Genomic DNA, 13,706 nt, shown 5'->3' with positions numbered 1-13,706 from the left:
CTGACAGGCGGATCTCTGAGCTCAAGGCCAGCCTGGTTTGCCTAGAGAGGTCCAGGCCGCCAACCCCCGCCGGAAAGCCGCCTGCCCCAGGCCGTCTCTCCCCGCCAGGGAAGCCGCCCGCCCGTGTGCGCCCAGGGCGGAGCCGACAGAGCGAGACTACAGAGGCGGCGTCGCCCCAAGGCCGCCCACACCTGAGTCGTGCGGCTGAGCCGGGCCGCACCGGACCAGCCCCTCGGCTCACGGCCGCTCTGGCCGCTCCCGGCCGTCTCGTTGCTCCTGGTCTGACGTCATCCCCCGGCGCCGCGGCTCGCGGGTGGGCACGCGCAGCCAAGAAGATGTCTCCGACGCCGGCGCTTTTCAGTTTGCCCGAGGCGCGGACGCGGTTTACGGTGAGCCGGGGCTCCGGGGGCCGTGGTTCTCCCCGGGCGCTTCTTTCCCCTTCTCTCCCTGGAAGCTTCCCCGAGGCCGAAGGCTCACCGCTGCGTTCTCTCCTGCCCCTTCCGGGACGGACAGTCAGGGGAAGGCGCCCTAGCTACCCATCTGTGGGTGCTCCTCTGCCCCTGTGCTGGCGGGTCCCCACACCCCGGGGCCTGGTCGTGTTCCCGTGGGCGAGCGTGCCACGGACCGGCTCCGTCAGCTCCCGCTCCTCTGCCAGCCGGGCGGAGCAGGTGTCCCGGGAGGAGCCCCGAAGCCTGTGTCCGCCCCGCCTCCCGCGCTGCCAGGCGGCTAATCTGGCAGCCAGTTCATGCCCCCCTTTAGCCGCGCTCGCTTTATCGGAGATGGAGGAAGAGCTCCTAAGCGGGAAGAAGCAAATTGATCACCTTAGGAAGGGTAACCAACTGGGAAGAGTTATCAGCTACTGTTTCGTTCTTGCCTGTTTGGGAAACGGTAGTTGAGCATTTAGGAAACAGTTTGATGGTGTTAGAATACTAAAATAGTTAATTTTCTTGTCCCTGGTACATGACCTAGAAACCAAGACTCTCCTAACGCCACAAAAAACAGAATTAAATCGACTGACTTTCTCCTTTTTCTGACTTTAAGTCCACGGTCCTTTCTGTGTTGCCCACCGTCGCAATATGTGTGCAAAGAACACTTGGTACAAGTTACTAGGCCCATAATCTCTACCATTTCTACCAAGATTTCCTGCACGTTTTGACGTAGACGTTTAACCGTGTTGGGGTAGTTGTAAAGACGCCAAAAGGAGACTTCTGTGAGAGAAGAGAATCTTCACAACCAGTAGTTGTCTTAAGTCGTTTCCTGCTTTGCAAGGCGTTTGGTTTGGTTTTTGAGGGATCATGCCTAGTTTGTGTCATTAGAAACGTTTTCTTCTGTTCCAAAAGGAACATTTCTCCCTTTTTTTCTACATGACAAGCAAAGAACTCGACCCCCGAACCACAGCGTTCTGTAATTGGAGAACACTTGAATTAGTGTTTTTCAAGCTTTGCTGGGTGGTGGTGTCACCTGGAAATCTTGTGAAGTGAAGATGCTTACTCACTCTGCCTAAGGTGGAGGCCAGACATTCTGCTTTTTTATGTTGTTTTTGTTTCTTTTTCGAGACAGGGTTTCTCCGTATGGCCTTGGCTGTTGTAGAACTAGCTCTGTAGATCTGCCCTTGAACTCACAGACTCCACCACCTGAGTGCCGGGATTAAAGGAGAGCACCACCACTGCTCCATTGAGATTCTGCATTTTTTAAAGTTTCTATGCAGTGCCGCCGCCCCTGATCATAGTGAGGGTCAATGTACAGCACCACCCATCTTTAACTGGTGAGGGTGGAGACGCAAAGGAATGATCCCCAAGTTACTCAGCTTACCTAGTGATGGAGCCAGGAATGGATACTTACTGTACGGATTTGAAGCCTTTATGAAGTACTAGATGGCTTTCCAAATACGTGCAATAACTGCGGTCTTTTTGTCCTCTACATTATGACCAGTTTAAGACAGTCATCTATTTATTCATCACTTAGATTCCCCTGGTACTGTGCTGGCTGAGCAAAATGCCTGGAAGAGGTAGGGCTTGAGCTGAGTCTGAAAGAATGTATAGACTTTGAACGAACAGGTACACAGAACAGCATGTGTGTGAACGTGATGCAGTGAGGCTGATAGGAAATGACTTTACACACTGCCACACTTCAGTGCGTGGTTAGAGAATGAGAGTAAGGCTGTAACTGTCATGTCTCCAGGGGCTCTTAAGGGAGCTGCAAAATTTCAGAACCAAACAGTGATTAAAGACCCATATAAAGGTTTGGTGTTTGGTTTGGTATTTAGACAGGGTTTTCTTATGCAACCCAGGCGAGGCTGGCGCTCAGAGAATCCAGGTTGACCGTAAGCTGATGACTCACCTGCTCTGCTTCCCCAGTGCTAGTGTTTAGCAAGATTTCTTTCTTTGAAGGCAGGAGCCTTTCATGAATGTGATATATAAGAAAGAGAAAGGGAGACCTGTGATGCAAATGTTTAATTAGGAGCTCTTGCTAGGCTTCATGTGACAAGGATCGGGATCATTAAGTGGCATTAGAAATAAAGGTTACTGAAAATGACTGGCAGAAAATATTACCCAGTTAAAAACATTTTTCCTTTCCTTTTTTTAGTTAGACATAATTGAAGAATGGTAAATTTTTGTAAACAGCAAAAGCTTTCTACTTATTTGTCATTTTTATTTTTGTAGAAATCTACCAGAGAGGCCTTGAATAATAAAAATATCAAGCCATTATTGAATGCCTTCAGTCAGTTACCTGGCAGGTAAAGCACATTGTCCATGAAAAACGCTTCATAAATGTTTACATTAGTAGTAAACTATTTGTGAAATGAAGGTGTTTTGTTTTGTTTTTAATAGTGAAAATGAAAAAAAATGTACTCTTGACCAAGCTTTCAGAGGTGTTCTGGAAGAGGAAATTGTGAGTATTTTTCCTGTTATTTGTTGTTAAAATTTGCTGGCCAGTTAATAAGCCATGTTACTAGAAATTGCTTTATTATTAGACTATTTAAACGATGACCTCTGTTTTCTTAGCATGAGCACTCTGTCTTGTAGAATTGGCATTGACAGGATAGGAGAATGTCCTAATTAAGGCTCTTGATAGCTCAGCTACAGTTTAAGGCTTTGATCATGAGGAAAGTTTTGACGTTCCATCTTAAAGAGCAAGAAGTAAAGACTGACCCAGGAAGATGGCTCAGCAGGTCACGGTGCCTGCCACAGAGCTCCATGGCCTGACTTTGATCTCTAGATCAGAGTTGTCCTCTGACTTCCATACACACACACACACTTTGCTATGTAAATGGTGACACTGTAATGGCATAAGTGGTCTAGTCCAGGATGTTAAGCATAGAGCTAGGAGTCCATGCCCTCATTTTCTTGTGGATCTTCCTCATCCATAAGCATGCATAAATAATTAAGGCTTGTGAAAAAGTTTAATCCAACCATGAGGTATTTAAATACTGCCTTTAGCAGGGATCCTGAATGAAAGGAACTTTTCATAGTTTATTTTTGGTCAAGCAGATATTGGGTTCCATAATGGTAGGGTCTCTTCTAATGGCCATAATATAGTAACCCTCTTTTTTCTCAGCTAAGCCTGGGTCAGACCAATGATTTTTTTTTTTCAGACGTAATCACTTCTCTGAGGTGCTGAGAAAATCACTTTCCTTTCGAGCTCTGGCAGGGTGCGTTCTGTGATGCTCACTGTTACGGGTTGAAGCACCTAAGCACTGCCTCCCTGCATAAGAGCTCAGCCAAGGCTCCAGTGTCAACATTACGTTAAGTCCAGGCCCTGCTTTTAGCTTGTGCTCTTGACGTAGTCACAGCCGTAGACCTTCTGTACCCAGTGAGTGAGTCTTAGGCATGCAGATGGTACCATTTTCCCAGGCATGCTGGGTTTCGATTGACTCACTCTTTGCTGCTTGACATATTTTATAGTATGATGTTCGTGGGTTTTCATCTTAGAAAATAATTTTGTATAAGGTATTTTTATTCCTGTGTGACTGCTTACTTTCAGAGAACTTGTCTTTATTGTTAACAAATTAGTTTGAATTCTAATGAAATTGTTTCTCTGTTGGTAGATAAATCACTCAGCGTGTGAGAACGTTTTAGCTATTATTTCTCTTGCTATTGGGGGAGTAACTGAAAGTAAGTATTGTTCTCTGTTTTTAAAGTTGTTTGTATATTGCCTGTTTGGTTTAAAGCCTCTCACCATACCTCTGCCCCTTTCTGGTTCTGTTCACTCTTTATGTTGGTGCTGGAGACTACACAGGGCCGCATACATGCTGTTCTCCTCTGACCTGCATCCCAGCCCTCGTTCACTGTTTACTCCAACCGTGGCCAAGAATTTAACACTTATTTCAGACTAGCAGAAGACTTATTTCTCATCGCTATTATGTCATGCACATTTGCAGTTTCTTTGTTTTTCAAGTGTTTTAATTATATACAAATACTTAATGAACATCTATTATATGTCTAATACTGCATTAGGATTTGGAGATTCAGTGGTGAATATATCATAGAGCCCTCCTCTAAGAATCTAATGGGCAATGGAGGAATGAAATGTATAGATATTTTACTGTGCTATGCTTTTTTTTCTTTTTTATAGTTTATTCATTTTATATCCTGATTGTAGCTCCCTCCCTTATCTCCTCCCAGATCTACCCTCCTTCCCTCTTTCTCTCCTATCTCCTACCTAGTCCACTGAAAAGAGGCGTCTCCTTCCCTACCATCTGACCCTAGCTTATCAAGTCTCATCAGGACTGCCTGGATCCTCTTTGTCAGTGGCCTGGCAAGGCTGCATCGCCAGGGGGAAGTGATCAAAGAGCAGGCAGCTGAGTTCATAGTGCTAGGCTTAAAGTGTGTTGAATATAATAAAAGTGAAAATGACTTTCCAAATTAAAAGTCTAAAGGAATCAGGAAGAATTTTTAAAAGGAAGATGGGTTGGGATTTGTGACACATACCTGTAATCCAGTTCTTATAAGGATGAATCAGGACAGTCAGGTATTTAAGACAGGGCAAGACCCTGTCCTCCAAAATAAAACAAAATGAAAAAAGGAAGATTGAAATAAGGACATGAGGGATAAAGGTTGCCAGAAATAGAAAAGGAAATGCTCACACAAAGCCAGGTTCCGCATAGCTAGAAAATTGTGACATGAGAATAGCAAAGGAAGCATGACATGTGGCTTAGTCTAAAGGCCATTGTATTTCATGCTGACAGACGCCCGTAGAAGAGTGAGTGGACTGGGGCAGACCGCTGGCAACACTAGGCAGAGATCTACAGGTGCAGCAGTAGGGCCCGGAGAGATGGCTCGCTGGTGAAGAGCACGTGCTGCTCTGGCAGAGGACCTAGGTTCAGTTCTCAGCACCAACGTGGAAGCTCACAACTGTAACTCCAGTGTAGGGATCCAACACCCTCTTCTGACCTTAACAGTATACATCCATTCAGGCAAAACACTGATAAAATTAAAAAGGAAAGAAATCTTGCAGGACATGGTGGTATACACCATCAATCCCAGCTCTTGGGAGGCAGAGCCAGACAGATCTCTGAATCCCAAGCCAGCTAAGGCTTTATAATAAAATGATTTTTTAAAAACATCTGGGGGCTAGAGAGATGGCTCAGTAATTAAGAGGACCTGCTGTTCTTGCAGAGGGCTCAGGTTCAGTTTCCAGCACCCTGTAAGGCAGCTCATAACTACCGGTAACTCCAGCTCAGAGAATATGAAGATGAGTATTTTCTGGCCTCTGCAGGCACCTGGAGCAAGAGATGCACATACAGACACTTAGACGCACACACGTGCACACACACACACACACACACACACACTAAATCTTTTGTAAAAATATATCAGCACCAGCATGGACTTGGTGTAAGAGAATACAGCACACAGGCGCTTAGTGCCCACACATGGTAGGAGCTTGTTGAACATTTCCAGAAAGAAAGAAGAACCAGTTCCTCAGCGTTCCTTCACCCTGTTGTCCAATCTCATTTAACTAACTTAGATAACATGTGAAAATGGCTTGTAATCTGTCAAGTATTATTCATATATATTATTTAGATACTTTTCTCCACAGACCTGGATCCAGCACACACGAAAAAATGGTTTCCCAGGGTCAAAGTGAGCTGTTTTGTAAATCTGACTTCCTAATCTCCAATTTTACTTCTTAAACTTTTGTGTGAACTCTTTATTTATTAGTGCATTCGTTCATTCAGCATACTTCGATGAGTTCCCCAACAGTTTTCCTCACCCTCAGTTTACAGTATGTGTAGCTCATTAACTCGTTATGTTACTCAACTAAGGTTGGTGATGATTTTACCACAAACTGGGAAGGCTATACCTAGAACTTTAACAGAGAAAAAATGAGGACTTTTTAACTCAAGCTGCAAATAAAGTCATAAACACGTTTTCTGCACTGGAAAGTTGATTTTTGAAAGGAATTATTATTATTGGTACATTATGTTTTATGTTTTCAAAATATCCATAAATATATTTAATTCAACTTGACACATACTTACAGAACTTCTATTCAATGTCACATTTAATTGGCTGAAACACTAAAAGAAAGAAATGGTACTTTTTTAAAAGCTTAGCACTGGCAAGATAACTCAGCAGATAAAGTCAGTTACTCCCAAGCGTAACCTCTGAGTTCAGCCTACATGTTGGAAGGATAAAGAAAACTCCCTTAGTTGTCCAGTGAACCCCACACATGTGAACTCACGCACCTGTATGTGCACATAATAATAAGATAAATGTGATGTTATTATAAGTTTATAGTCTGTGCTACCATGGTGATTAATTTGGATATGCTAAATTATTCAGTAGATTGATGTACTGTGTTAGGAAGCGAGGATAAAGTAGTCTGCCCAAAAATATCAGGCTTTTTGTTGTTTGCTGTTTTTTTTTTTTATTTTGTTTTGTTTTGTTTTAGATGAGCTGTTGTTAACGCTGTTTTGAAAGATGAGGTTGAAACTTGCTGTGTGATAAAGAGAAGTCTTTAGGCAGAAAAAGGAATGCTGTTCTTGAGACCTTGAAAGTATGAGCCTAGACTGGTATTTAGGAACTGGAGAGGGATGTTTATAACCAAGGCTAAGGTAAACAGCCCGCTGCCAGAGGGACTGTGAGGCTTCCGGGACACAGTATAATGCGCTGATTCTCACCTCCAGCTCCTTAGAGTCACCAGCCAAGCTCTGTCTTTAAGAAGAGTCTCGGGCCCTCACTCACTTCTACAGACTCAGAATCTTTGGCTGTAGAACGTAAACATTTTTTCAGGTTTTATAAATACTAAATGAGTTAACATATCATATCCTGCTGCAGTTAGTGGCAGGAAATAGGCCTTTTAAGTTTCTTAGGAACACAGTGTTAAATTAACAGTGAGCAGTGGCCCTGGGTTTAGGTCTGGCCTGTCTTCCCTCTGTAGTGACCCTGATCAGTGGTTGTCTAGCTCTGCCAGAACAAGCCTGTTGATGGGGCCATTGGGTCCTGTTCGACAGTTAGGATAACATCAACCTTATGTTGGTTTGAAATTGTTCCCTCTTGCTACCCCTGGTTCTAGGCCGTATTCGTCACATCGTTATCCAGATGTGATCTTACTAGGGCTGAGCACAGCTGGAAGTAGCTTCCCTTTTCTGGACCTATTGTATTTACTAAGTGTTTTTATGCTTATATTGACCACAGAGTTTTCTCTCTCCACATACCGTATGCAGTTGGCTACGTCAAAGAAACTGTATTAGCAAACCATAACCTTAAACAGAAGGGAAATGAGGAGACGTCAAAGTACTTCTCACCAGTCTAAACGGCCTTTTCTTAAGGAAAATCTTCACTGCTGTTCTTGACTGACATTGACTTTAGAGACCTAGAGTAACTTTGACTTTATCATTACTCTGTACTGTAGCATGACCACAGAGCTCTTTTGCATGGGCTGCTTGACAGTTCAAAAGTTCTTCGTTGACTTGAACCCCACTTGCAGGTGTCTGTACCGCGTCCACACCGTTTGTGCTATTGGGAGATGTCTTAGACTGCCTTCCTTTGGATCAGTGTGACACAATATTCACTTTTGTCGAAAAAAATGTTGCTACCTGGAAGTCAGTAAGTGCCTTGGTTTCCTTCCCTGCTAATATTATCTCTATAGAGATAAAATTCAGAAGATAGTTTTGTTTGGGCTTATTTGCTAGTAATTCTAATATTGGTGTTCGCTAAAACATTTGTCCCTGTGAAAGAATTGCATACTGTGTTCAGAGAAAAACTTATTATAAAAAGTAATAAAAAAAATAACTTGGAAATGCATGCTTTCAATCAGGCGTGGTGTTGTGAACTCATGAGTGTAGGTAGGAAAGCTGTGCTCCAAGCCAGCCTGGTCTACACAGGGAGAACCTGTCTCCCACAAATAAAGGCCGAGGGATGGCTCAGCAGTTTAGAGGACTTGTCACTCTTTCAGAGAATCCAGGTTTGACTCCCAGCACCCACACATGGTGGCTTAAATCATCTATAACTCCGGTTCAAGGTGACCTGGTGCCCAGTTCTAGCCTTTGCTAGAACCAGGCACACATGTGGCACACATACATACATGCAGGCAAAACACTCAAAATGAGTAAATTAGAACAAGTTTTTAAAGATAAAGCAAACACACACACTTCTAGATGTTTACAAGTTACTCAGTGTCATGCTGTTTTACATACCCAAGTGAAAATGCTTTGAAATAAGTGAAATAGGCTCATACATTAGTTCTCTTTAATATTTTAATCTGCTGACTTATTGAAGTGAGTGGGCAACTTCCAAAGTGTAGTAATAATTTTGGTCTTCATTTCAGAATACATTCTATTCTGCTGGCAAAAATTATTTACTACGTATGTGCAATGGTAAGTAATTCAGCATTGAATTATTGCTTTTGAAACTGAATGTAAACTGGGCGTGGTGGCGTGCACCTTTAATCCTAATGCCTTGGAGGCAAAGTCTGGTGAATCTCTGCGAGTTAGAGGACAGCCTGGTCTACAAAGTGAGCTCAGGGCAGCCAGGGCTATACAGAGAAACCGTGTCTTGAAAAAAATAAGAAAATGGTGAATGTGATCAGAAAAATAGGTGATTTATTAAATAGCAATGAAGGTGTCTTAGAAGTAGTTTAAAGGGCTGGAGAGAGGGCTCAGAGGTTAAGAGCACTGGCTGCTTTTCCAAAGGTCCTGAGTTCAATTCCCAGCAACCACATAATGGCTCATAGCCATCTAGAATGAGATCTGATGCCCTCTTCTGGTGTTCAGGCATAACACTGTATACACAATAAATAAATACGTTTTTTTAAAAAACAAGTAGATTAGAATCTATTTTTAAGTTGTCTTAACTTATTAAAACTCATCATTCACTTCCATTGATCTTGTCCACAGAACTGTGTTTCTAACTTACAGTTCTTTCTGGGATGATGATCTCTGCTTCCGTTTAGACAGCCCTTGCTCTAGGATAATGCTGAACAAATGTTAACTCAGGTATAATTGTAATGAACATTGAATGATCTCTTCTGTTTTATTCATTTATGAACATTGTTAGATCTTCTCAGAAGATTATCTAAATCTCAGAATACAGTTTTCTGTGGACGAATTCAACTCTTTTTGGCCAGGCTTTTTCCTCTATCTGAAAAATCAGGTAAGCTCTTAAACATTTAATTCTTTGCAAAGAAATCTCTTACAGCTTTTATTGGAGTAAAATTTGTCATAATAAGAAAACTCAGCATAAAATCTTGAAAGCACAGAAAATTGCTTTATTTTCTTGTAAATTTCCCAGCTCTAGCTGTATGTAATCTTTTTTTAGACTTTAATTAGCTAATTTGGTTATTCACTTTACATCTCAATTGTAGCCCTCTCGCTGCTCTCCTCCCAGTCCTTCCACTTTGTCCCTCCCTCATCTGTCTATCCCCTCTCTCTTCTGCCCCTCAGAAAAGGGGAGATATCAGCAATCTTTAGGTCAAACTTTACAGTGTGCTGTGGAATCACAGTAATATATGTAAGTATAAACTATTCTGTCTGTATATCATTTCATAATATAAGCCTATTCTTTGTTTCAATTTTGTTTCATTAATTGCTGATTAGTCATATTTAATTTCTTTAATTTTACAATTTTTAAACAAAAAATTGCTTTTTATTTTCTGCAGATGAGTGTTTTGCCCGCATGTATGTATGATCCCATGTGTGCCCATGGGGCTGGAGTTACAGGCGGTTGTAAGCCGTGCTTGTAGTGGCTGTGTCCTCTGTGTCGGTGCTCTCACCCATTTGAGTTCTCTCTCCAGCCCGTTTCACAGTGGTTTACTGTGAATTGGAACTCAATGAAGAGTACATAACGCAAACATAATGATGAAGCAGATAGTTCTATAACCATTGCTCGGCTCCAGAACTGGAACACTGCTAATTCTCGAGAGCCTTCCCTGTCTTTGATCTGTTCAGATATGCCAGATTTTAGTATCTCATTGATTTGGTTTCCCTCCCTTTAGTGTATTACTGTGGTGATTGTATTAAAGGGTGACGTGCGTACAGTGGCGCATGCCCATAGTCAGCTTGTAGAATATGCTAATGGTGGGTTTGTGCTGTCTTTTTGTCGTGCTAGCCCTAGGTTTTCTATTTTTCCCAGTCATTTCTCGGTTAGTGTTACTGTGTGTATGCTACTTTGTGCATTTCTCTTGTTCTCTCTGTGCTCAATGTCCCTGAGTCTTTCCTTTGAAGAACTTGTCTTGGTTAGGATTTCTAGCCTTGTGATAAACTGCATGACCAACAGTAACTTGGGGAGGAAAGGATGTATTTCAGCTTTCGACTTCATCCCATTCCATCACTGAGAGAATTTAGGCCAAGAACTCAAGGCAGGAACCTGAAGGTAGGAAATGACCCAGAAACCACGGAGGATTGCCGCCTACTGGCTTGCTCCTTGTGGCTTGCTCAGTTTGCCTCACCTTCCCCCACCACGCCATAGCTCTGGCTGCCTTAGAACTCACTATGTAGACCAGGCTAGCCTCAAACTCACTGCCTCTGCCTCCTGAGTACTGGGACTAAAGGCATGCGGCATTACTGCTCTATTACAGCTCATCAGTTTCCTTTCTTACACACTCTGGGTCTGGAGTGACATAGCCCCCAGTGGGCTGGGCCCTCCCCCATTAGCCACTAATTAAAATACCATACAGGCTTGCCTATAGGCCAAGCTTCTAGAGGCATTTTCTCAATTGTTCCCTCGTCTCAGATGACGCTAGCTTATGTCAGTTTGACAAACACACAAACCACCAGACAGAACTGTTGTCACGCACGACATCTTTCTCATGAAATCTATATTTCTCTTTAATTCTTGTAAGAATTCAGCTTTAAAATGCTGGGTTAGTGCTAGAGAGATTTCATTCCATTTGTGATAGTCTTTATCTTTGTCTCTCATTCCTTGTTATTCTTTTTAAACTTTCTATTACTGTGTGTGTGTGTGTGTGTGTGTGTGTGTGTGTGTGTGTTTATGTATATGTATATGTGCACACATACATATGGAGATCAAAGGACGGTATGTGAGAGTCAGTTCTCTCTCACCATGTGGGTACTGGGGATTGATCTCACGTCATCAGGCTAAGCCTTTTCCTGGCCCTGGTCAAATTCTAATGTGTATATATATCTTCCAAACATATTTTTTTTTCTTTTGGGCTGGAGAGATGGCTCAGAGGTTAAGAGCACTGTCCACTGTTCCAGAGGTCCTGAGTCCTATTCTCAGCAACCACATGGTGGCTCCCAACCATCTCTAATGAGATCCGGTGCCCTCTTCTGGTATGCACGCAGAACACTGTATACATAATAAATAAATAACATCTTTTTTAAAAAATCTTTAATTTTATTATGATGTGTCTGTGTGTGGATTGCTTTTTACCTAACATTCTTGGGATTTGTTGACATTTTAAATTTAGATTCTTGTCTTTTACTACTTTCTGAAAATTTTAGTGATTACGTTTTTACATTTTATAAATACTTCTTCTGTTTTTGCATCTCTAATTGTATATTCAGAGACTGTTTTCCCTGTCTTTTACTCTACCTGTCTGCCTTTCTATCTCGATATCACACTACGAATAGTCTGATGTGGTTCTCATTTCTGGAAGGTGTTTTTACTTTTTAGCTTTTTACTCCCTGTTGATACTTTGAGTTTTGTTCTTTAGTTTTTAAACCATGGTGAACATTTTTTGTTGTTTATATCTGACCATTTCAGTGCCTTATATTTTTTAAGAAAAATAGTTTTGAGAGTCCTGGTATGGATTCCTTTTTTGGGTTTTGTTTTTGTTTTGTTTTTTTGAGACAGGGTTTCTCTGTGTAGCCCTGACTGTCCTAGACTTGCTTTGTAGACCAGGCTGTCCTGGAACTCAAGAACTCATGGCGATCTGCCTGCCTCTGCTCTCTGAGTGCTGGGATTAAAGGTATGTGAGGATACCTTTCTTAAGAGAAGGTTTTTATTGCTTGTGTATGTGCCTTAAAAAGGGACTCCTGCCTTAAAAAGGGACTCCTGCCAGTGAGGATAAGGTCTAATCCAGCCAAGCTCAGGGCCTGTTAATGTCTTCATCACCCAGAAAATTTAGTACTAGATAAACAGCTTTTTCACCTTTGTCTAAAGGTACAGATTTGAAGATGGCTTGATATGAGATTTCTCCATTTTTTAGGTTCTTCTCCTTCCTTTGGCCCAAAAAGCTACTAACAGAACAGCTGAATTTCACATCTGATTCTTTCTGACAGGGATTACAAGGGTAGTATAGGTATATGAATACCATTACATAATATTAATAGGGTATAACTCTTAATACAGTTATTAACACTAAGAAATCAACATTGCTACAGCACTCATTGTCAGCTATAGATGTTTGAATTCAATCAGTTTGATCACCACTCTCTCTTTTCTCTTTCAGTATCCACATTACATTTAATTTTCTTGTTACATAGTCTCTCCAATGACAATCCCTTCGTCTTTGCTTATCTTTCATGACTTGACACATAGACGTTGTTTAAATTAAAAAGTGTTGGACCATGTAATGTTTATTAGCAGCCCTGAGATTATCATGGCGGTATTAGTTGACCTGCTGTCACAAAGAATAAGGCACAGAGACACCTGTTAGATTTTATAGTTGTTTCATTTACCTTGGGCTGGGCTGATATTTCACCTACGCTGTCTCAATAACCTCACCGCCTATCTCCCAGCCCCCATCCAGTGCCCTCTGCCTTAATCGTCCCCATCTGATTTACCTTCCACCCATAATCCCAAGACGCTTGCTCGTATTCTTCATCTGGGTCTTTTCACACCATTATTGGAGTCCTTCCTTGCGGCCCACGTGGTTCCTTCTCCGCACTCACCTCTCATGGCATCCTCCTTCCTCCTCTCTTCCTGTCCATCCATCTCTCGTGATGCTCCTGACTTCTAAAGCTCATGAACCTTAGCCACACCTATCCCATTCTGCCCTGCCTGGGTATAGGCCTTTAATCAACCAATCAGGTATAATGTCTTAGGCAGATTTACCAAACAAGAATAGGTGTAACCAGATCTTGAGGGCCAACAAAACACACCAGACCAACCTCCAGCACATAGGAATTGAAGTTATTTTGAAGAACATAGACGGAACTGATGTTCCTTCTCAAAGCATCATTTTGAAATTCATGTTGACATGCCCTGTACTGGCAATGTTACCACTCATCGCTTGGTTAAGATGGCATCTCCTATTTGTCCCTCTATATTAGGGTTACAGTTTTTCCCTTTGTGATC

General features: G+C 42.2%; 1 protein-coding gene across 1 annotated transcript in view; it reads left to right on the top strand.

Annotated features, from left to right (window-relative positions):
* The first annotated feature begins 285 nt into the window (after positions 1–285).
* Thoc1 (THO complex subunit 1) overlaps positions 286–13,706 on the top strand; it is a 47,020-nt gene continuing 33,599 nt past the window's right edge. The window contains exons 1-7 of the mRNA XM_060377683.1: positions 286–389; positions 2,664–2,737; positions 2,832–2,892; positions 4,049–4,115; positions 7,936–8,054; positions 8,776–8,824; positions 9,504–9,599. Of these exons, the coding sequence (XP_060233666.1) occupies positions 336–389; positions 2,664–2,737; positions 2,832–2,892; positions 4,049–4,115; positions 7,936–8,054; positions 8,776–8,824; positions 9,504–9,599 (520 nt within the window). The 5' untranslated portion in view covers positions 286–335. The remainder of the gene's footprint in view (positions 390–2,663; positions 2,738–2,831; positions 2,893–4,048; positions 4,116–7,935; positions 8,055–8,775; positions 8,825–9,503; positions 9,600–13,706) is intronic.

The sequence above is a fragment of the Meriones unguiculatus genome, chromosome 2 (assembly GCF_030254825.1).
Source record: "Meriones unguiculatus strain TT.TT164.6M chromosome 2, Bangor_MerUng_6.1, whole genome shotgun sequence".
In the NCBI taxonomy this organism is placed as follows: Eukaryota; Metazoa; Chordata; class Mammalia; order Rodentia; family Muridae; genus Meriones; species Meriones unguiculatus.
Note: the sequence above shows the minus strand (reverse complement) of the source record. Positions and strands in the feature narration are given on the sequence as shown.